The following is a 24,339-nucleotide window of genomic DNA, read 5'->3' on the forward strand; positions in this document are numbered from 1 at the left end:
AGACCCCTTGGGGTATGTCATTGACAATATATGACATGGAACAACAGAGCAAAGTTTTTTTTTTAAAGGACAACACAGCAGAAGTGGTTTACCTTCAGACCTTTTCTCTTACTGTGAATCATAAGATTGATATGTGTGAATGTGAGCACTGCAAGGAACAGGGATTTTTTTTTAAGCTAAGCAGTATATATGTTATATGTGAGAATATATGGAGGCTTTAGAAACTTTCCAGATTCCCCTTCACTTTTTTTCCATTTTATTATGTAGCAGCCTGCAGCTACAATCATTTAATGTGTTTCCCAATAATCTACACTCAGCACCCCATAATGACAAATTGAATAAAGAATTTTGGACGATTTAGTAGTTTTATTAAATCAGTAAGAATAACAATCAGCCATAATGGGGTTCTGTTCAAAGCTGATGCACATACAGCATATACTTTATAAATGCAGAAATATGTTAGGTTGTAAAGTTTGAATCATTTTTAAACATTCACCAGACACCAACCGTCCTCATCACTCTCATTCTCTTCCACTTCTCTTTCTTTCTGAAGATTATTCTGATGGATGTAGTTGAGCAGAAATTTCTTCCTCTCCATCCTCTCTCTTTTTGGGTTTCTTGGCTGATCCATACGGATGGTGAAATTTTTTAAGGCGCTGTCTATCACCATCAGGATATCGGTGGTTCTTCCCAATGTTTTGATGTGGTTTTTATTTGTGTAATTCTCGATGGCAATCACCTGCTCCGCCCCAATGCCTCTAAACTCTTTCTCGATTTCCATGTAATCTCCTCTGGTTTTGAAGGTGAGGACAATAATGGGAAATACACCTGAAGGGGAGGAATGCAGTGAGGTTATGTGAAAGTTCCTAGGAATTCCCAGAAGCCAAAGACGATCTAATTACACATGGCAGGCCTATGCCTAGGGGGTCACTGTGTGTTCAGTGATTCCCCAACCTTCCCTATTTCCTTCATTTTTATTGTTAAATCAGAATGGGTCTGCAGAATACCCAACCCCGGTGCCTGACTGACAGATGAAGTGACCAATCAGATGCTGGAAAGGCAACCTTTCTCAACCGTTATAACACAGGGGAATCTTGTAAAATGTTACCACTTAGCCCACAGATCGTCCGTCCAGCAGCGTGCAGCATCCTCAGCCTCCCTTTAGCTGTGCAGAGATTTGTCTTGTTTAGCATCCCCTGCACTTACTTTGGGGTTGTACACAGCTTAAGGGGATTTCACAGGATGTGCTATAGCCAACGAGCAGAGTGGTTCCCAATTCCAATCTTGTCCTGACATTGGCTGATACCCTTATTTTTACCTCCATGGTTCAAGGCTTTGGTTGCTGGATCTCCAGCCTTGCTGCCTGAGACTTGCTCAGTTATACTCTACTATTTGTGCCTTTTTGGATTCCTGACCTGTGCCTTGAATCTTGATTACACTTGCCTGCAGCCTGCCCTGACCTGTGCCTGGACTTTGACTATGATTTTCAGCTACCTGTCCTGTCTTCAGTCTGCTTAGACCTTTCCTCTTCTTGTCATCTTACTCAGTACCTGATCTTAGCTATCCCTACACTGAAGCCCTCTGTTCCGCTCACCCCTGATGGGGAGATCCAGGGTGCTGACCTGTTGTTCTCCCTGCAACAAAATAGTCCAGTGGCCACTAGAGTCACCGGCCCATCATCCCTTTTGGGGTGCTCTGGTGAGGACCGGGAGACACTGTACCCCAGATAATCCCATGTCACCTTCTGGGGGGTGTAGCGCTAACAAAGGCACATTCAGGTCATCAGGAAACCCTAGCTATAATTATTAGCTCACAGTACATTAATGTGGTGGTCAGTGAGAAGAATTCCCCCTACATTGGTGGCCCCTCGGAAGAATGTCACCCTTACAGATAGCCAAAATGATCTTTGGTGTCACCGGAATGGACCGAGAGGTACAAACTTCACATTGCTCAGGGAACCCCCAGCAACCCCCAGAAGAACTGTAGAGGAATAAGTTACCTGTCATTTTGATGCAGTTCTCCATAAATAACTTAATTTCCTTCATTGTTTCATGTTGTATATGATATCTGGCACTGGATAAGAGTAGAAGAACACCAAGGATATCAATTAAAATCCATAAGAAGCACATTAATGCATTAAAGCCTCTTCACACTCATCTGTAAGCTGTACCCATATGTGTGCGATACCCATGTGCATGTTGTACCCATGTGTATGCATCACCCATGTGCGTGTTGTACCCATGTGTATGCATCACCTATGTGAATGTTGTACCCACGTGTATGAAGCACCCATGTGCATGTTGTACCCATGTGTTTGCATCACCTATGTGCATGTTGTACCCATGTGTATGCATCACCTATGTGCATGTTGTACCCATGTGTATTTAGCAACCATGAGCATGTTTTACCCATGTGTATGCATCACCCATGCCGATGTATTACCCATGTGTATCTAGCACCCGTGTGCATGTTTTACCCATGTGTATGAAGCACCCATGTTGCATGTTGTACCCATGTGTTTGCAGCACCCATGAGCATTATGTACCCATGTGTTGGAGGGAAAAGTATATATTATGCAAGTTTCATATAGCTTGTTTATGGAGGGTTTATTATTGTAATCAGAAAGCAGCTACCAGTACTGGCTACCACAAGTATTGGAGAATATTTGTGGCACACACATTAAGCTCTAGGTACAAATTCACGGCTCCCAGAAATACTTTTAAAGTTTTGGGGGCATTGAGGTAGAAGCATCTGATTCTCGGTTACAAATGTATGGAAAAGTTTGTAAAACATCAAATTTAAATTTTGAGTTTCAATGAGTTTCAATGGATTAAAATCATCTCTGATTGGAATTATCTTATCAGCACTAATCACCAAATCAGCCCCTACAATAACTCCTTGCAGCTAAAGCTGCCCCACCCAGACCACAAACCACTCACCTGTACACAAAGATGGGTACAATGAAGTCTGTGCAATTTGGTTCAAATTCTGAATCTAATTCCTCCATCATTTTGAAATTTCTTTTCCAGTCAACTTTCTGTCCAATGGGGATGAAGATTCCTGGAAGTGACAAGATACGGACAATGAGTCACACAAGAATTATGGATTCTAAAAGTATTGAAATGGACAAATGAAGCATTTACAGCTTTTGTATACCCGCAGCCTAAGAGTCCCCCCTTCGTTGGGCTTAGAGTAACCAAAAGGTGAATTTGGGAGACAATGAAAGTTCTTTGGATATTATGTAGGTGTATATTTCTGCTGTCTCCTTGTTGTGTTCACAAGACAAGAAAAGTGGGAAAAATCTTCCCAATGGGAGATTAGCTCATGGTGATGACCCGTTGCCTCCAAGCTCCAGAGTTTACAACAATAACAGAGCTCTGCTGACTATTCTGGGTTATTATACACAGCAGTGAGGTCTCCCAATGGTTCCTCAGGTGTTAGGGGGTGCTCCTTGTTGTTTTACATTTATCTGATTGAGAATGGGGGCACCTAATAGGGAATTCTTGATCAATGCTCCATATAGACACTCGATTTTCAACCTTTATTTATGGAGATCAGAATTTTTGTACAGTAGTACCACAGTAATATCGGATCATGAAACGTCCAAACGCTAAGGGCACTATTGATGTTTTTAATAATGGAGAGAAAGAAGATACCATTTCTGTAATGTGTCAAATACTAATTGAAAGACTGTATTTTCTATTATCATGTCTCATCATCATTTTAAATGAGTTTGAAGATTGCTGGCTGTCCCTGAATTTGTTTGATGGTTCTGTTAGTCTGTAATTGGGATTGTAGCAGATGGGAATGATTGTTTGAGCTGAGCCAATTTATTGATTTATTTGTTCCAATTTTACTCAAAACGATCACAAGATCATGATGAGCGACATTAATTCAGCCTCTTGATTGGGTGTATGAAGCTTAAAGCCCTGGAGTGGACATTCATATTTGGCCACCAATGTTTTTGTTCCTGAAGCCCTCGAGGCTCTCTGAATGTGACTTACCAAGCTGGGCATAGACTTCGGCTTTTTCAAAATCATCCATAGTGCTGAAGCCCCTGTTGTCCACCATGGTGATCACATCGGTCAGTGGATAGGCATTTCTTATCATGGTCCTTCTGTCGTCTGTTTCTATGACCTCTGCATATTCCTGGAAGTTCTCTCCATCTTGCAGGACGTATTTACAGGAGTTGATGAAGGAAGATTTGCCATGACCCAAGTAACCAAACAGTTGCAGGAGTACTCGATTATAGCCCTGACTGCCCAGATCTCCGTCCTCCAGCCGGAAATTCCTAATGTTGTCCCTTAGCTGCTTGATGTCAACGTTTTGCATTTTTGTCTTTCTTTTGTTCCTTGTCTTTTTCTGTTTTCTGATTGCCAGAGTAACAGAATTCCAAAACTTTCAGTTTCTATTAACAATAAAGGGAGTTGGCAGGAAAAGGGCAATAAATGTTTGAAGAGGCAATAAACAATTTCATACAGCAAGGTTTTATTGTACAGAGTAAGATAAAACAGGTTTAGAAGGTTATAATTTATATAAGTCATTCAAACATTTGTAACCCCTGAAACAACAGAATGTTCCAATGCTGTATGTAACATACCCTAATATAGGGGTCAATATTTCTGGGTAGCTCTCATTACAAATCTGTCATTTTATGTAATTTGAAGGGTTCATTAGTAAATTGCATAATTACATGATTTATTGATAAGATTGACCATGGTGGGGTCCTGTGGGATTTAAAGATTGGAATGTCTTCACACACACATACTTGGTCAAAGTACAGATAACATCCGTTAGCAGGATCTGATATTGTCTATATTGAGCTGATAGTCTATTAAACCTCCAATCACTGTCCTAATAAGATACGATCCCACCTATGGAATTCTTGCATTTTAGTACCAAAATAGTAAGAACACCTGTGGGTATGACCCCTTTGTCGACAAAACCAGTGAAAATACATAGTTACATATTAGGTTAGGTTGAAAAAAGACATAAATCCCTCAAGTTTTACCACTAATGAAATAAACATATCCTAGATATAAATCCCTATGGACATCTGATCCAGAGGAATGCAAAACAAAAACCCCGGGTACAATTTGCTCCAACAGGGGAAACATTTCTTCCTTATTCCATGAGACAATGGGATGTTCCCTGGATCAGCAGTCACTGTTATTTTTACTTTAAATCCTTAATCCCCAGTTATATTCTGTGCTTCTAGAAATCATCCAGCTTTTTCCTAAAGCAATTTATAGAACTTGCTGAAACTACTTCCTGAGAGAGCCGATTCCACATTATCACAGACCTTACAGTGAAGAATCCCTTCCTTATCCGGAGCTTAAACCCCCTTATACGTCTCTTCTCAAGGGAGAATAGATTCAGTTCAGCTAATCTCTCCTCATAGCGGAGCTCCTCCATTCCTTTTATTAGTTTAGTTGTCCTTCTCTGCACTCTCTCCAATCCCACAATGTCCTTTTTGTGAACCAGTACCCTGGTGTGCCCAAGGACCGCAATCTGGCAGTAACCAGCAGCGCAACATCCTCACCACTAGAGGCTCTGGAGAAGACTTTGTTGTCACTTAGACTCCGTGCCATGGCCCTTCTCAGGGCTCACACCACTTCTGTGAGAGTGGTAGCGCCCCCTGGAGGCTCCGACTCCCCAAGCGTGACACAAAACATGAAAAAATTTCATTATAAATAGTTGCACCATTTATGACACTGGTACACACCACAGAGGGTATGGAAATTCCTATAAAAGAGGTTCAGAAAGAGCATTGGGGAAGCACAAATGGAGAGGAGAGTTTTGACTCATGGAGAGGACACTGTTATTATTTGTATTCATTATTATTTGTCATATATATGTATTTGTATTATGTAACTTTTTTTCTGCACCTCGACTCTGCACTTTATTATCTTTTATACCCAATTGTTGAGTGTTTACTCCTTTATTATTATTAGAATATTATTCATAATATATTGCATATTATCTGCATTAATATTCATAGTTTTTTTACTGACACATTAAACACATGTAGATAGAATGGTGCCCAATGTTTAATGATGCCAAAATAGGACAGTGGGTGTGGTCAAGTGGGAGGGTCTTATATTGGGTGTGGCTAAAGGTAGACACCACCATTGACTAAAGTGGAATCCCAGAGTCCATCCAGGGTACTACAATAACATGTAACAACATAATATACACTAAATAGAAAACATTGTATCTTTGGGGTAAACCGGAAATCAATGTTTGTTCTATTGGTGGTTCTGTTATAATAAATTGGACCAACAGCATTCATCTGATAATTGTAAGTCACAATTCTATATTAGCCAACAAAATTATCTTTTTAAAAATGGAAACCTAAAGAAAAGATCACTAAAGCAGAATAATTTATTATTTTCCTTTACCTTTATTGTACAATAAATGCAAAAAATATAACATTACCCCAAATCTTCATATCACACACCTAAAATAGAAAACAATATTTCAGGTAAAATCACACATTTTTAATGGCTAAAGTCTTTTCATTTAACCAGGAAGTTGAAACCGCATAAGTCTCCCCAATATTAAAACTAGACCGTTCATTAGACTGGTTGGCCTTCCTGATCCCAGGTACTTGACACTGTGTGCCTCTCCTGTACATTAAACATTTTCAGAAACCTGCTTTCCCAAAAAGTAGGGGGGTAGAAATTGTGTAGCCCGCTCCATTGTTGTGGGGGTCTGTGGGTGGGGAGCTTTTTTCAAATTCTCCCAGATATCTGTGGGCAGGGGTAGACATTATCTATTTCCATTAAAAGGTAAAACAACCCAAGAAATACCAAACCCCACACCATGTGTAAAAGTATTCTTTTTTTTTTTTTTATTAATACCATTTCAGGATTACTGTTTGTGTATAGAACTCAGAGGGATGATCTGTGCAACCATTTATCCTCCAGCGTCACTGTTGCTGCCACACTGATGTGATCCCTGGATGGATGGATAGATGAGTGGGTGGATGGATGGATGGATGGATGGATAGATGGATGGCAGGATTGATAGGTGGATGGATGGATGGCAGGATGGATAGTTGGATGGATGGATGGAAGGATGGATAAGTGGATGGATGAATGAGTGCGTGGATGGATGGATGAGTGGGTGGATGGATGGTTTGTTGGGTGGATGGATGGATGAGTGGGTGGATGGGTGGATGAGTGGGTGGATGAGTGGGTGGATGAGTGGGTGGATGGATGGATGGATGGATGGATAGATGGATGGCAGGATGGTTAGGTGGATGGATGGATGGTTGGATGGATGGATGGAAGGATGGATAAGTGGATGGATGGATGAGTGCGTGGATGGATGGATGGATGAGTGGGTGGATGGATGGATGAGTGGGTGGGTGGATGGATGGATGGATGGATGAGTGGGTGGATGGCTGGCAGGATGGATGGATGGATGGATGAGTGGGTGGATGGCTGGATGGAATGATGAGTGGGTGGATGGCTGGATGGTTGGATGAGTGGGTGGGTGGATGGATGGATGGATCGGTGGATGGATGAGTGGGTGGGTGGATGGAAGGATGGATGGATAGGTGGATGGATGCAAGGATGGATGGAAGAATGGATGGATAGGTGGATGGATGGATGGATGGATGGATCATCCATTGTGGGCCCCTATACAGAAGCAGACGGAGGAAGTGAAGACTTCTGCATTGTCTATTAAGGAGTAACACTCTTTAATCTATTCACACCATCTAGTGGCAGCCTGCAGAATTACATCTAAGTGAAAACCAATTACTTATGCATAGCGGTCATTTTACATACTCCATAGTCTCGGCTAAAACGAGACAACTGGGAGCTATGAGTTTTTGTATTTTTGCTTTTGTCAGTGCAGTGTCAGTGCAGGCGCAGTTATCTCCTCCTGGTACCTTTCCACACTTTTTAGCGTCCATGTTGAGAGACCCTTGCTGTTGATATGAAAGAAGTGGTCTCTCTGCAGAGGTCTGGCATGTCCCCTGCTGTGTCAAAGCTAAAACATTGCAATCAACATGGATGCATGAAATAATAGATCAGTAATGTATGTTTAAAGAGTTTTACTTAGCAGAATGTCTTTGCAGAGTCCAGACATTCTGCCAAGTGAAACTTCTTTTTGTGAAAACCCTTTCACTTATTTTGCCATCATTTTGCAATCACTGTGTAAGAATCTAAAAATACATAACGTTCCTCGCAAAACGCAAATCGGTTATGTGTCAGATTCCTGCAAGTCCCGGTCACCTGTGCCTCCTTCCTGCTCACCTTCCTTGCAGCCCCCTGCTGCCAGCACCACCTCTGCCTCTGGATCCAACACTCTGCATACTTCCCGGTCCAGGTCAGGTGATTCTCTGTCAGCTGCTCCCTTACCTCAGAGAACCAGACTATTCCACAGAGGCGCTCCCCCTGCTGGCCAACATTTAAATTACACCTGAGACCATCTCAGTAACAGCACTCCCTCTGCTGGTGGGATTGATGTCTGTGGCTCACTTGATCAACGCCCATCTCCCCTTCTTAAGGAAGTGATCTGAACAAGGAGTTCCTTTGGCTCTGTTTCCAGGTTACTGTTGTTTATCTCTATTGTTCCTGATTCTCTGTGTACTGACCCCGGCACGTTCCTGACTACTCCTCCTTGCTGCCCGTCCTGACCTCTGACCTGTTTCCTGACCATCCTTGTTCACTGCCAGTGCTGACCTTCTGGCTTGGCTGACTACCCTCCTAGATTTCCCTTTTGTACTACACCTCAGTCCCTGTTTGTTGGCAGTCACCTGCTTTGGCAGGCACAGGGGCCGCAACCTGGCAGTAGCTTGCCGCACAACATCCTCACCTCTGGAGAAGACCAAGCTACTGCTTAGACCTTGAGCCCCCTGCACAGGGTGGGTGACACAGTGGGTCCACCACTTTGCTTTGTGGAGCCATGAAACTATGAATTGTTACTATCAGTCGAATTGTATTTGTGCTCAAGGCTATCTATGTCTAGTAATAAAGTCCTGATTAGGGATGAGCCTCTGGCATTCTCGCGAAAATTCCCCGAGCGTCCGATGGTTCCGCCAAATTTCATCGAACTGATTTTACAAAACCATCTGATGATCGAGGAAATTATAACAGGAGGATTCCCCGGATTCCCTGGGAATTCTCCTGTTTGCGTTCCCTGGGGCCCTAGACGTTATGTAACCTGCAGTGCCGGTGATCGGACACTGTTCCTAATAAATGCGGCCATGGTCACATTCATTGAGAAGACCCCCGGCACTACAGGTTAAATAGGGACAAGTCTCCCCATTCAAAACCTCTAGTGCTTCCTGATTGGCTGAGCACAGCCCACAATGTATTTTTTTTTTTAAATTCGAGTTTGATTGGCAAATTTACACTGGCCATTCTTGCTTACAATTTCGGTAAATGACAATGGCTGAATTTGCAGCAAATTTGAATTTTAAAAACTCGCTCATCCCTAGTCCTGATTCACGGATTAATACTTTTGGGACTGAACTTTTATTTCTGTTAACTTTCATACTACCAAAGTCAGTGAATCTTATATGATGTGAAATATTTTGCCTTTCTTTTCTTGTATCTTACTGACAATCATAAGATTGATATGTGTGAATGTGAGCTCTGCAAGCAACAGGATTTTCTAAGCTTAGCAGCCAAGGTTAGCTTGGTTTACATGTCTTGAATATTCAGCGGCTTCACAATGAAGATCCCTTTCACTTTTTTTGCATTTTATTACATTGCAGAATGCAGCTACAATCATTTATTGTGTTTCCCATTAATCTACATTCAGCACCCCATAATGACAATTTAGTAATTTTATTAAATCAGTAAGAATAGAGTTCAGCCATAATGGGGTTCTGTTCAAAGCTGTTGCACATACAGCATACACTTTATAAATGCAGAAATATGTTAGGTTGTAAAGTTGGAGTCATTTTTAAACATTCCTCCAGCTCATAATGTTAACAACTGGAATGTCACAATAATACACATCGACTCCTTTTCTCTTCTTCTCCCTTCCTCTCTCGGACTTCTAGCAATTTTAGGTTTTTCTCTACTATGGCTGTCTGTAGAATGCCCACCCCTGGTGTGTGATTGACAGACAATGTGACCAATCTAATGCTGCATTACAAACCCATTTTTGATCTTTGGAACCAAATTATTTTAAGATATTGAATTTTTAATTTTCCTATATTTAATTTACTTACAGTTTAAATGGTTTTATTTTATGTCTCAGAGACCCAATCACCCAAAAATAATTAGGGGAATAGGTGATGTCCCTACAGCAAAAAGCCATCATAGCTGCCCAATCGCACCGGGAAAAGTGAAAAGGCCGAGCCGTGCATGTGCAGAGCCAGCTTTGGTTGCAAGGGAAACTCGTCAATTCTGGTTTCCATTGTGTGTGCCGGGGTCAACAAACTCCCCAATGCTGGATGACCTCATGTAGATGACCCATGCTCTAGAGCCGTGGTCGCCAACTGGTGGTCCGCGAGAAAATTTTGGGGGTCTGGCCGGTGCACCCCCGAGTGGGGTCAGGAGAAGGACTGGCCAGAGGCACAGACCACGTCCCCCGTACAGTTCCCTGGCTGTGTCCCTGAACATAACCCACCCACTCTCCCGTTGCAGGCTTCGATCAGCGATGGAAGAGTTGGCGAGGTTATGACATAATGACGTCATTCTGGGGGATGGGGGTTTCTCCCCCTTTCAGTGACACCCGCCTCCACACACATGCCCAATCAGGGGCCGGTGATTTTAGTGGTCCTCGGAACAGGAAAGGTTGGCAACCACTGCTCTAGAAGGCACAAGTGTTTAAATACTCTCCATTCTGCCCCGGATCTGATTATTTAATGTAAATCAGTGGGAATGCTCCCCAAAACTAGTAGACCTTGCGAGCACGCCCTGCTGTTTACAATAATAGCAAAGCCATATGGCAGCTTACCATTGGTTAGGGAATCTCTCTGCTATATTACTAACCTAAACAACACCAGGTAAAACTATTATTAATATATATATTTATCTCAAATATTAATGAGAATTGCATGGCAGCCTTAATGCTCCCTATTGGGAGATTTTCAATTGTTGATGGTCATTTTGGATTTAATTCGAGCTTGTGTATAGATGAGCCATGATAAGATTTGGCAATGCCCCATGCTGAATCGCTGAAAGATCGACCGCTAATGCTACGTATTGTTTAGAAGACATTACCATGGGTGTCCCGCTTGTCCATCCACAGAACAGGTTACTCATCAGTCTGCCTGTAAATTGATTATTTCTATGAAATCATGAAAGATTACTTTGAATGGCATTTTCTAGACATGAGTATGGAACATAAAGCCATGGAGTGAGAATCTATCCCTATTTAATGTACAGCACTGCGTAATATGTTGGCGCTATATGTTGGCCTGTTTAATAATAATAATATCTTCATTTTTGGCCACAGCTAATTTTTCTGTTATCCCTGACTGCCCAGATCTCCGTCCTCCAGCCCGAAATCCCTGACGTTGTCCTGTAGCTGTGTGATGTTCATTTTGTGTTCTTATTTTAATTTCTCTCGCAGTCATTTTCACTTTCTTAGGATATCACTGCTGTTACATCCTTCAGTACTTTTGGTTTAAAAGTTGGTGGGAAAAAGGATATTTTAACACAGTCAAGCAATTTAAACAGTAAAGATTGAATACACAAAGCAAGCAAGAAATTTCTGCAACTTTTTATTGTGAACACTTCCAGGTAGCAGCTTATAATTTATATATAATGTTTTATTGGTTGTAACCCCCGAAAGACCAGAATACTCAGAGGCATTGGCTCCTTCCAGCCAAGATTCGGCATGCATCATAAGAGGTTTCCTGGAGGGTGAAAAATTGAAGGCAGATCACCCAATGTTGCGCCTACTCAATGTGAGATCAGATGATGTGATCAGAAGTCAGAAGAAGGAGGAAGCCAGGGCGGGGTGGCACCCAATGGAATCAGATTGCTGAAGGATAATGGCATTTTAAAAGTAAACATATAAAAACATTTACATTTATGAAAGTTCCACTGTAATGCAGAAAGGGACAAGCAATGACCCTTTTGTAATAATTAATTTTGTCTGTCTGATCCTTCCACAGAACTGGTAACATGTCTGACCTTGCATATGCAGCCCAGCATTGCTTTCCAGGATACCAAACAATCCTGGCTTCCCCTGCACTTGCTGGGAATCAATGAACTCCCACACACATGCAGGGGACATTATTCCAGCCCGACCAATCAAGATGGACGAAGACCTTATTTAGAAGGAATAAAGGAAGAAGTTTGTGGCTGATTCGATGGAATGGGGACAGGTGAGTATAGCCGGGTTTAGTTTCGCTTTAATGATATAAAGCACATGTTCAGACTAGCGGTTTTTGCAAGTGGTGTTAAGACAGGCCTAAGCTCAAAAAACAAAAAAGTTCCCAGTAGATAGAGCTAATTGGCAAACAATAAATCCCTGGTTCCTGGTGGCTTTTTGTTGTAGCTGTATACTGTAGCGTGCATGTGCTGTGTAGCGTAGAGATCAGCTCTCTGTGTGGTGGCATTCTACATACAGCAAAAGCTCACCACCCACCAACACGTTTGGTTCTGGTTTATATATTCCTATTGCACAAAAAGGAAAAAGAAATAAAAAAGTAAACTCTGGCTTCTGAAGCTACTTGAAAAGCCAATCAGTGGCAGCTTGTTACCACTTCCATGTCACAGTGTTTGACTGTAGGTGCCAAGGGGTGGGAAAATACTCTGAACATGACCTCTTGCACCCTGTTTATTGCAAACTATTGTCTATATTACCAAAAATCTGCATTTTACCACTTGTCTACACGCATGCCTGATAATGGTAGTATGGCATTTCCCAGGGCAATTATCTTTTGCTGACAACAAAGGAATGCAATTTGCAGACAGGAACAGAAACATGACTGCAGTACCAATAATTATTTTAAAAATGCAGACCAAACATCCAAAAAAAATGTAGTAGGTAACACTTGTATTAGGCTTTAGTTGATTGGGTTTGTATTTTCTTTAAGGAAAAGATCTAAGGGTTAGAAAAGCTCTTTCTCCTCAGTCTGCTCTTGTGCCATAACAGCAACTGCCACATGATGTCTATTCAGCATTTATCACTGAGCAACAGAAAAATGAAATAAAAATCCATAACAAAGATCCATCGATGGTGTTATTAACCATTCAGGAACCATACAGGTGATACTAGATGATGACCTATAAGGCGTCACCATGGTGGAATATTCAGAGGTAGTGTGAAAATGAAGCCATGTGGAATAGAACATCTCCGACATAGCTTTGTTGATGTGTTTGAGCTTCTTTGTCTCCATTGCTTTATTTATTTCCAATAAACCCAACTTTTGGTATTGGAACTATAGCTATCCACCAATATCTAGGCACATGTTATAAAGGAGCATGGATAAGGGATCCAAGGATGGGGTGCCCATAGTAAGATTAAACTAGACCGATCATCAAAATCTAAACATTCAATCAAACAGTCTTTCCCTTTCACATAAATCACAAAACATTTTTGGAACTTTTTCAGCTTTTGCCCTCCCCGTGTTTCTGATAAAGACTGAAGGGGAATCCCAAAGCCTTCCGATGTGCTTATGTCACATGTCCAAGGAGGGTGCGGGTTGCTCTTTCTATGCATGCCTGAGATTGGGCATTGCGTTATCAGAGGCGTTCCATAGAAATCCTGACTGTGTGGGAACAATCATTAAATTCTTTTCAAAAAGAAAATGTAAGTGAATAAAGTGCTGCTTTAATGATGAACATATCTTAAGGTAATCCCACCATATATACCAAAATGTCCTTTTTTCATGCCCCCCTTCCAACATTCATCTGTGAACCCTGGGAACATGGCGGCTGTCAGAGGGCATTTCATGTGTCTTAGTACTAATAGAGGAGACATGAGCCAGTCTAGTTATCCTTGTTGCTCCAGCAAGAGTGGGAACACAACTCCCAATGAAATAATTTGAGTTGTAAAGGGACTGGAAGAGGTTTGTAAAGTTCAGATAGTAGATGGGACCTTTCCATATCGGGATATAATATTTCAGGGATAAGGAAGTGCCCCCTCTCATTTTACAAAATGAAGAAGTCTGCAATAATTGCCATTGACTCACTGGAAAAGCCCCTGTTCTGCCCTAAGCCCAGTGTCACTGTTGTGTGTCAGAATTTCCCATCAGATCTCCAATAATTGAAATACGATCAAATATTCAAGGTAACAGCTAACAGTATAGTGGAGCTATATCTGCATTGGGCTGGGTGGGTATTTTCCATAATGTCATTCATGCATTTACTTTTCCCTTGCCGGGCAGCGATGAGGGGTCCAGTAAGCTGGAGTCCACCATCTTCATTGATAAGACTTCCTGGTCCATTGCGATCCTCTTTGGCCCCTGATAATGCAACTCCAGCGCAGGAATTAGATTGTCTCTGGGCATCCAAGTTTATTCTTGTCAACCCCATGAATAGATCCGGGCTGTACACTGTATGGCACATGGCCCGTTCAGTGTAAGCAAAAAACAAAGAGCCATTGGGAATAGGAAAATATTATTTTTGGCAAAAGAGATTATACATGGCACTTCCATCAAAAACTTCAACCTACTAAATGACTTTTTCTTCTTTGGTTTAGTTCTGATTTTAGTTCCTAAACTTTAAAACCCAATATACTACAGATGAGTTAATATAACAAAGATTTAGTATTTCCCCAATACAAAGCAATGTTTCCAACTATGAGCCCACTGGGTTCCGTAGCGTCTAACTCATATCTGATGCTTACTAATGTTAACATTTGCTGTGACTGGGGGTTGGGATACACAGCAGGCAAAGTTTCCATTGGCTATGTGTTGTGCAAGATCAAGCCAATAAGGATGTTGCTCCCTGGGTATCAACAATTGGCTTGCAGCATTGTTAAGGGACACAATAGGCAGCATTTCCATTGGTTGGTGGATGTCAAGGGTAGCTATCCTCACCAACCAATGGGAACCATGCCCACTGTGCACCTTATTAGCTAAATTCTGAATGTGGTCTTTGCAGAACCAAGATGAATGTCACATTTTGGGGTTTATTTTGCTTTCGAGATGAACAGGAACATTACTCCAGATCATTAATTTGAGATTGTGGCCATCAGTGAGAGCAGGGTCTGTAATCAGCACAGATACACATTTCAAGGTTCTCCCAGTCCAGGGATCCAGGTCCGTCATTGTTAATGTCAAGTTACAGAGAAAAGTCTCGCTCGCAGCACCAGGTAATATAATTCTGGTAGCCATTGACTTCTATAGAACTAGTATTACTCCCGTACACTGACCAACAGATACAAATCATTCATAAATCTTTTTATTCTTCCCAATATATATCATTATATATTGTTTATTTTATATTAAATCTCAATTTTTTCATCTCGATTTGATAATTCATATAAATATATATGTATTCAATACAGGCGTCAGGAAACGTCAGCCACTGAGAGACCATTACAATGTAAACATGACCAGCACTTAAAAAATATTCTTTAAAAAAAATTAAAAATGTAATTTAGTCAAAAATATCTTCTCGAAAATACCCCAAATTTTTCGTTTTCACGTTAACATTAAAAAATAGGATAAAAAAGATCCCAGAAGAGGACTTTTATCTGTGTGCAGTGATGGTGTCTCTGTTGCGCAGGAGGCTGGCCTGCTTCTCCATAAGTTTGCTGAACAGTCCGTCTCTGTTCTTCAGCAGCTGCTCGTGTTTGCCGCACTCCACCACCCGGCCCTGGTCAATGACGGCCACCGCGTCCGCGTTCTGGATGGTGGACAGGCGGTGAGCGATGATGAGGACTGTTCGCCCTTCCATCAGCCTATCCAGAGCTTCCTGAACCAGGAATTCATTTTCTGCATCCAGTGCACTGCAAACCAAACAAAATACATGAAATATATGTACAGAAATATAGAATATTTTATGTGTAAAATACCAAAATACAGAAACTATGACGAGTAGATCTCATCACTGGAATGATCCGGTGATTTGTGTGGTCTCAATTAAAGCTCCCATTATCTTATTTATATACATTCTGGGGGGGTGTCTGTTACCTAGTTTGATTTTTGCCCCATAGAGTTTTACCAGATGTCACTGCAAGTATACAGAACATGTACCCAGTGCAGTGACCTTGGGTGCTCCAGTGATCCCAGGCTACAGTCACCCCATCCTTCAGTGACCCTTTGTTGCAATTTATTCATGCTCCAATGACCTCATGTGCTGCAGTGTCCCCATGCTACAGTAACCCAATGCTATAGTCATCCCATCCTTCAGTGACACTTTGTGCTCCAATGGGCCCATGCTCCAATGACCTCATATGATCCGGTTACCCTCTGTCCTTTATCTTCCCAATATGCTCCAGTAAATTCATGACCCAATAATCTCTGTGCTTCTGAGACCCAGAAATTATTCAGGAACTGCTCAGTGAAAGTTTCAGATACTGGAACACAGCATGTTCGTCCTTCCATGACCGACCCTCCAATCAATACCCAGGATCCAAGTAAAACCTACCATTGACATCACAGATTATGGGATGAGAGTTCTTACTTCTTGTGATGCCATTTTCTTAGTTGGAGACTTCCCCCTGGAGCTTTTGACCACTTTATCAGTCCATTGGAATTATGGGTCAGTTGGTTCACCTGAACTTTTGTTCACCTGAACAAACTGAATCTCCGTCTGTTGCCATTAGTAAACCTTTGATGACATCTGAGGGGTGAGGACACAAAACTACAATAGGATTATTACCTGGTTGCTTCATCCAGGAGGAGAATTTTGGGATCCTACAAATAAGAAGAAATACTGAGTGAAAGAACAAAGGAGGGAGAAATAATAACATCCGGACATTTATCCATGGAAGAACTCACAGAACTGTCTTTCCTATAAGGAGGATGGTAATAGGACGATTACCCACCAAGGGATGGCCATTGCCAACAAGGGAGGATTGAAGACACAACAGTCTGCAATTATGTATGGCAATTTTTAAAGGGAACCTGTCACTGTGCCTGTTTAGGCCTAATTAGGTTCAGAAGAGCATTTTTACGCCTTTACCTTCCCTGCAATTCCCCCCCACTCTGTCTGTCAACTGTGGCCCCAAGTTCAATAAAAGGTCACAATTCTAAAGGACCTTCTCAATTGCACAATGTGAACTGCATCATGGGACAGAAAATGGTCATATTCCCTTTACTAGCAGAACCTGTTGTTTCACCCCTAAATTGCAATAGATTAATTTAGGAATTTTCTCTTAAGGTGTTCACTGGTGGGCAGATATAGGAACCCACCATGATAGTCAACTAATTGTAACACCGGCAAAGGTCTCAAACTTTGTCCCTTTTCTCCATTGAAATGGCAGGACTAGATTTGAAGAAGGATTGAGCTAACTTAAGCTGGACCATTATCACAACTGAATCAGACTATGCATGGAAATGCAGGGTCCATTTTTGTGGCTGCCCATACCTCCTACTGAAAAAAACACTGCAATAAAAAAAAAAAAGAAAGGAAAAGAAGGAAACATAATGGGATCTATAAACTGGTAAACAAAAGTGACCCTTCAGGAAGATACTTACATTCTAACATATTCAACTTACCTTCAGAAGTGCCCGGGCGATGGCTATCCTTTGTTTTTGACCACCTATAGGTTGAAAGAAATGTAGAAGTTTAGGGAAATGTAATATCACCAAGAATATGTAGAAATTAAAGAAGGGTCCATTTTATTTTTCATATGAAATGCTTAAAATTTTTGTCAGCAGCCAGTGATAGAAATTCTCCCAAAAAGAGAGAAATCTCCTCCTAATTACCACCAGGACTGGTGCCCACGTTGGAAGCCTTCTCTCCTGGTAACATTTTAGATTTTCCAACATTATATGCACTAAATACCCCTGTAACATTAAGTCCTTATCTCTGCACTGTCCAAAAATTGGGGACCAAGAAAGCCCATCCGTGACAGGTGGACACGGAAAACTACAGGAAGGGGCGGTGACAAGGGAAACAGGGGCGGAGACAAGACCAGTCACCCTGCACAAGAAGTGAGAGCAGCAGTGACCGGTCTCTATTGCAGGAAGTCTCAGCACAATTACATTACAGCACAGATATGGAAGTACTTTAAAGAAAAGGGTTTGTGGTTTCTCTTTCTTCTTTTTGGTATAGAATAAATAATTAGCAATACATAAAGGATGGAAGACAGACAGAGGATTTTTTTTGGCAAAATATTTTGACAAACATAATGGTTAGTAACAATAGGTTCAATTCACCATATATTACATACAAATGTTATATTATTATCCCTACCCTTCAGTTACATTAGGGGTTTGTTTGGGATATGTAACTAAACAATTCTCCTGTATACAGTATGTGATAGTCCTTATATATCTAAGAGGGAATACAATGCTTGAAACAATCTAAAGTAAGTCTCTTAAACCCGACGCGTTTTGCCTAACTGGCTTCCTCAGGGGAACTTGAGGCAGGTATCTGGCATCAATACATAAACAAAGTATTTTATGGATATATACATCAAAAAGTCAAGATACAGAAAAAAAATTATATAGCAGCCGTGTGAGTTACACAAGCACTGTGTTAAAGTGGTTATTCATTATAATAATATAACATAATATAACTCGGTATATAGTATGCCTGTCCAGGTAAGTTTCAGATAATTGGGTGTAAGAGATGATAGGAAAGCAAACAAATGTTGAATATGGTTGCAAACGGTAAGGTCAGAGATATTTAGTAAAGTAAACCTTTCAAAAGTTAGGGAATATTCCAAAAAGTGAAATTAATGATATATATAGGTTGTCAATATATTTTGCCAAAAAAAACCCTCTGTCTTCTATCCTTACAGATATGGAAGTAGTAAGCAAGGCACACCAAGATTATATGTAGACATTTGCTTTTCCTGGAGTTCATGAACGTGTCCCACACACATAGCCGGACATACATTAGACCCGGTATTTTCTAAACTCTGCAACCTCACCGTCCTTGACAACTCACCATTCCCCCTCTCTGATCATAACCTTATCACTTTCAACCTATCAAACCCTTGCCCTCCCTTGCTATATCCCAGACTTGGTCAATGGCAGAGAGATATCCGTAACCTTGACCACAACCTTTTCTCAAACTGCCTTGTGTCCCTAACCCCCTCCCTCTCCAAAATCACCACCCCAGACGAAGCTGCCACCATGTTAAACCACTCTCTTTCCCTGGCTTTGGATAATGTTGCTCCTGCCACCTTCCGCTATCCCCGCCCTACCAACCCCCGACCCTGGCACAACAATCACACCAAACAGCTACAAAAGTCTGTTCGTGCAGCCGAGCGCAAGTGGAGGAAATCTGGCCTCAGCGCTGACTTCATGGACTACAAAGCCCAGCTACAAAGCTTTAACACCGAGCTCACTGTCACCAAGCAAAATTATTTCTCCACAGTCATTTCCTCTCAAGCCTCCAACCCACGCAACCTCTTCTCTACAATCGACTCCCTCCTAAAACCCACACCTGCTCCCCCCACAACATCCTTCTCTGCCCAAGACATTGCCACCTACTTTAGAGATAAAATAGACAAAATCAGACATGATGTCTCTGCCCACCGAGCCACTCCAACCATACCCACCCCTTCCACCTGTAAATCTGCCCACCGAGCCACTCCAACCATACCCACCCCTTCCACCTGTAAATCTGCCCACCGAGCCACTCCAACCATACCCACCCCTTCCACCTGTAAATCTGCCCACCGAGCCACTCCAACCATACCCACCCCTTCCACCTGTAAATCATCACTGGCCTCCCTCAGCCCTGTTACTGTGGACGAAGTCTTAACTCTCCTCTCATCATCTCCATCTACTACATGTCCACCGGACCCAATGCCTTCTGATCTACTCCGTGGCCATTCCTCCACCCTGGCCCCTGCCCTAACCGAACTATTCAATCTCTCCCTTTCTACTGGTAAATACCCCTCAGCTTTTAAACATGCCATAATTCTCCCTATCCTAAAGAAACCCTCACTGGACCCCTCCTTACCCTCCAACTACCGCCCTATCTCCCTTCTCCCATATGTCTCCAAACTCCTTGAACGCCTTGTCTACAAAAGACTCACCCATTACCTGAGCACCAACTCTCTCCTTGACCCCCTCCAGTCTGGTTTTAGAGCTGCCCATTCCACTGAAACATCCCTTACTAAAGTGTGCAATGTCCTCATCAGAGCTAAGTCTCAAGGCAACTTTTCCCTGCTCCTTCTCCTTGATCTTTCCTCTGACACTGTTGATCATCCCCTTCTAATACAAATCATGGCTCCATTGCTATCAGTCACACTGCTCTCTCTTGGTTTGCTTCTTATCTTTCTGACCACTCCTTTCAAGTTTCTTTCAATGGTAACTCCTCCTCACCCACTCTCCTCCATGTTGGTGTCCCCCAAGGGTCAGTCCTTGGACCGGTCCTCTTTTTTCTGTACACCTCCTCTCTCGGTAGTCTCATATCCTCCTTTGGTTTACAGTACCATCTGTATGCTGATGACACCCAAATCTATCTGTCCCCCCCTGACCTGTCTCCCTCAGTCCTGGATAAGGTCCCATGCTGCCTGTCAGCCATCTCATCATGGATGTCTGATCCATTCCTGAAACTCAACCTGGATAAAACAGAACTCATCATCATCCCCCCCTCAAATTCCAAATCTCCTCCTGACATATATCTAACTGTTATAACACTGTTATTCGGCCCTCCCCTCAGGCACGTTGTCTTGGTGTCACCTTTGACTCGGCCCTCTCATTCACCCCCCATATTCAGAACATTTCCAGGTCCTGTCACTTTCACCTACGCAACATCTCCAAAATCTGCCCCTACCTGTCCCCTGAGACCACCAAACTCCTTGTACACGCTCTTATCATTTCTCGTCTGGACTACTGTAACCTCCTCCTCTCTGGTATTCCACTAACCCGACTCTCTCCTCTACAATCTATTATGAATGCTGCAGCCAGACTCATCCATCCTTCGCTCCGCTCCTCTTCCGCTGCATCTCTTTGTAGTTCTCTCCATTGGCTTCCATTTCACCTTAGAATCAAATTTAAGCTCCTGTGCTTTGCCTTCAAATCCCTACACAGTTATTGTCCCACTTACATTTCTGACCTGGTAAAAACGTACTCCCCCTGCCGCTCTCTCTGCTCCTCCAATGACCTACTAATGACTTCCTCACTCATAACCTCATCACACGCACGAATACAAGACTTTTCTAGAGCTGCTCCAACTCTCTGGAATGGTCTTCCTCGTCCTATTCGGCTTGCTCCTACTTTCTGCTCATTTAAAAGAGCACTCAAAACCCATTTTTTCAAACTTGCCTACCCGGCTTCTTCTGTCAATTGAAACCATCACTACTTCCCACCACTACATATCTCCCATCATATTGTGTGTGAAATTCCCCCACCTACTAGATTGTAAGCTCTTCGGGGCAGGGTCCTCTCCTCCTGTATCACTGTCTGTATTAGTCTGTCATTTGCAATCCCTATTTAATGTACAGCGCTGCGTAATATGTTGGCGCTATATAAATCCTGTTTAATAATAATAATAATAATAATTGTGAAGGAAGAAGATCAAGGTCTACCTGACAGCAGCACGCCTTTCTCTCCAACCATTGTATCAAATCCTTTTGGGAAGTTCTCTACAAAGCTCAGAGCATTGGCGATGTCAGTAACACACACATGTTACACACATAGGGACACATTGACATGTAACACACACATGTTACACACACAGAAGGATACACTGGCATGCAACACACTCATATTGACACACTGTCACGTAAAACACACTTAGGGACACACTGACACATAACACACAGATAGGGACACACTGACACGTAACACATACATGTTACACACACATAGGGACACACTGACATGTAACACACACATAGGGACACACTGACACGTAACACACACATAGGGAAACATTGACATGTAACACACACATAGGGACACACACATAACGTGTTACATGTCAGTGTGTCCCTATGTGTGTGTTATGTGTGTGTCCCTATGTGTGTAACACTTGTACATTGGTGTTACATATCAATGTACAAGTTTTAGTGAAATTAAAAAAAAAAAAAAACATAAAAAAAAGAAAATGTAAAGTGAACCTTAATGAGGTTCTGCATGATATGAGCACTGTGACAATTGGCAAATGTTTTAACAAGAGTTTTTACGTCTTTGTAGTCCCCCAATAATAGTTGTGGCAATTCCCAGAATGAGATTGTTTTTGGTGACAATGCAGAAGCACAATTGGTAAGAGGGGAACAAAAACATGAAATGAGGGAACACGGAACTCCATGGTGAGATCTCCGAGCTGAAATATTATAAACAGCTAATAAAATGACATTTATGAAACTGTCATATTTATTAATCTTTAGTGGATGATAACATAATACAACCAACACTCTTTCCCAATAAAAAAAGTCACACTGCTGGAAAAGCTGAAACCCATAAAAGTGCCTAAAACTGTATCCATATGTATTTTAATTGAACAATTTCTCTAAATATGTAAATATATTTCAATTATAAAATAATGTTTTTATAAAATGCACTGCTGAAAATCCTGATACATAAACATTATATACCATAATATAATAACAACATTTACAATATGTTGTGCCCCTTTCATTTAACAAAACCGGTCCCCCGCCTGCCTCCAAAGATAGAACAGGCTATTATTGGGGGAGAGGGCCTCCATCCCCAAAACTTGACCCTCGTGTTGTGAGGGTTTACAAGTGGGGAGCTTATTGGAATCTTGAAGCCCCCTTTAATAAAGGGACTCCCAGATATTTGTACCTTCACCCTGTGTAATGAGTACAGGGATACAGAGTGTCCCTTACCCATTCCCAGAAAGAGCAATACCAGCCAAAATAATAAAGATCTTTCTACTCCAGCAACTCGAAAAAACATTTTTTTGTGTTAAAAATTATGTACCCTAAATAATCATCTATATTTCAACTTTGTGAAATGTTCATTTACTTATTTATTTTATGTATAAATGTAGGCAATCAACATACGTATTATTTTCTGTACACAGTTGCACTCCGACGTCCACAAGTCCCCTGAGGAAGCTAATATTGGCGAAACGCGTCAGGTCACGACATTTACCTCTTCTTATACCTTATTTCTGCTCGCTATGTAATCGTTGTTTAGTTTTCGCACCCCATCACCATTTTGTCCAGTGGGGAAAAAAATTTAGGATTAACTCACGCATGTATAAAATTGTGAAGTATAACATTGTATGTGTTTGATCCACCATTAGGTTTTTAATATATTGCTGCACCATAAATACCCTGTCTTGTTTCGTTTCTTCATTTACCATATACTTATCAGGATATGCAGCACAGTGTATTAAGCTACGTACACACATCCAACGTTTCTCGGCTGATATCGGACAAGAATCTGTCTTGTTTACAGTGCCAGTCTTCCATCGTGTTAACGACCACTCTGGCAGATACACGCACGATGGACGAATAACGATCCTAATGCAAGGTAAGGGAGAGAGATTTAGCAAGGTGTAAACAAAGGTAACATTGTTTTAGGAACTTATTTCCATGAATAATGCCTACTTAGAGATTGGATTTTGTCTAGTGTCAATAAACAATTGTCATTATTATGAGTTCCTAACTATAAAAGATTTGCAATGTTTGTAAGAATGATAGAATGAAGATCTGATAGAAGAACTGATAGAATAAAGATCTTCTGATGTATTTTGAGGTCATAAAGATCCGGAGTCCAGAAGTCTCATACTTTGAGCCAATGTGGAGAATCATAGATGTAGGTGATAAAGTCTTCTGTTGGAATAAGGCAAAAACCTTGTATATAGTATATTTTATGATTCCTTCTTATATAAAATCATAAAGTCCTCATCATTTCCCCCCATAAGTTCATTCCCTGAACTTATAATACCTTCAAGGATTTTGTACTCATACAAGAGACATGGGGAGCCTGCCACCCACATCACTTACTTGTTAGCAACACCGGCTTGGATTCAAATTGGTATTGCATATGCAAAGAAAATAAAAAGGGTATCCAGCACTGGTAACAAAGGTGACACTCCGAACTTTGCTGTAGGTCTTATGTGTCAGTGAAGACTGTAGGTCTGAAGCTTGCATTGTGCATCACGACTCTCACCTTCTGCCTTGGAAGAGTGGAGTGAGGTCCTTATAGGTGAGATGTTGGTCTATGGCTCGACCGGGCTTGTCTCAGGACCTTCTGGAAACTTTAAAATAGTAATGGGTTCCTTTAGTAACTTTTTATCCAGACTTAATTTGAAGAACAAACAATCTTCAGGTGTGGGTATAACAGGGTCAGGTATTCCTTAG

The 24,339-nt window shown here is 41.6% G+C and overlaps 2 protein-coding genes and 1 long non-coding RNA gene across 3 annotated transcripts; all 3 read right to left on the reverse strand.

Annotated features, from left to right (window-relative positions):
- Positions 1–350: 350 nt before the first annotated feature.
- On the reverse strand, positions 351–8,341 carry LOC140334474 (uncharacterized). Its single transcript, XM_072416752.1, has 5 exons — positions 8,268–8,341; positions 4,005–4,408; positions 2,940–3,060; positions 2,000–2,073; positions 351–828 (listed from the first exon to the last, which is right to left on the reverse strand). Exons 2-5 carry the CDS (start codon positions 4,330–4,332, stop codon positions 485–487), a joined length of 867 nt encoding a protein of 288 aa, XP_072272853.1. The 5' UTR covers positions 4,333–4,408; positions 8,268–8,341; the 3' UTR covers positions 351–484.
- A 7,100-nt stretch (positions 8,342–15,441) lies between these two features.
- Positions 15,442–21,675, reverse strand: LOC140334475 (ATP-binding cassette sub-family B member 10, mitochondrial-like). Its single transcript, XM_072416753.1, has 4 exons — positions 21,589–21,675; positions 17,594–17,637; positions 16,755–16,789; positions 15,442–15,879 (listed from the first exon to the last, which is right to left on the reverse strand). The coding sequence occupies exons 1-4, from the start codon at positions 21,617–21,619 to the stop codon at positions 15,621–15,623; spliced, it is 369 nt and encodes a 122-aa protein (XP_072272854.1). The 5' UTR covers positions 21,620–21,675; the 3' UTR covers positions 15,442–15,620.
- On the reverse strand, positions 19,375–20,340 carry LOC140334815 (uncharacterized). The gene is made up of 2 exons (XR_011921621.1): positions 19,762–20,340; positions 19,375–19,617 (listed from the first exon to the last, which is right to left on the reverse strand). It is a non-coding gene; the product is annotated as an uncharacterized lncRNA (long non-coding RNA).
- Positions 21,676–24,339: the final 2,664 nt, after the last annotated feature.

The sequence above is a fragment of the Pyxicephalus adspersus genome, chromosome 7 (genome assembly GCF_032062135.1).
Source record: "Pyxicephalus adspersus chromosome 7, UCB_Pads_2.0, whole genome shotgun sequence".
Lineage (NCBI taxonomy): Eukaryota > Metazoa > Chordata > Amphibia > Anura > Pyxicephalidae > Pyxicephalus > Pyxicephalus adspersus.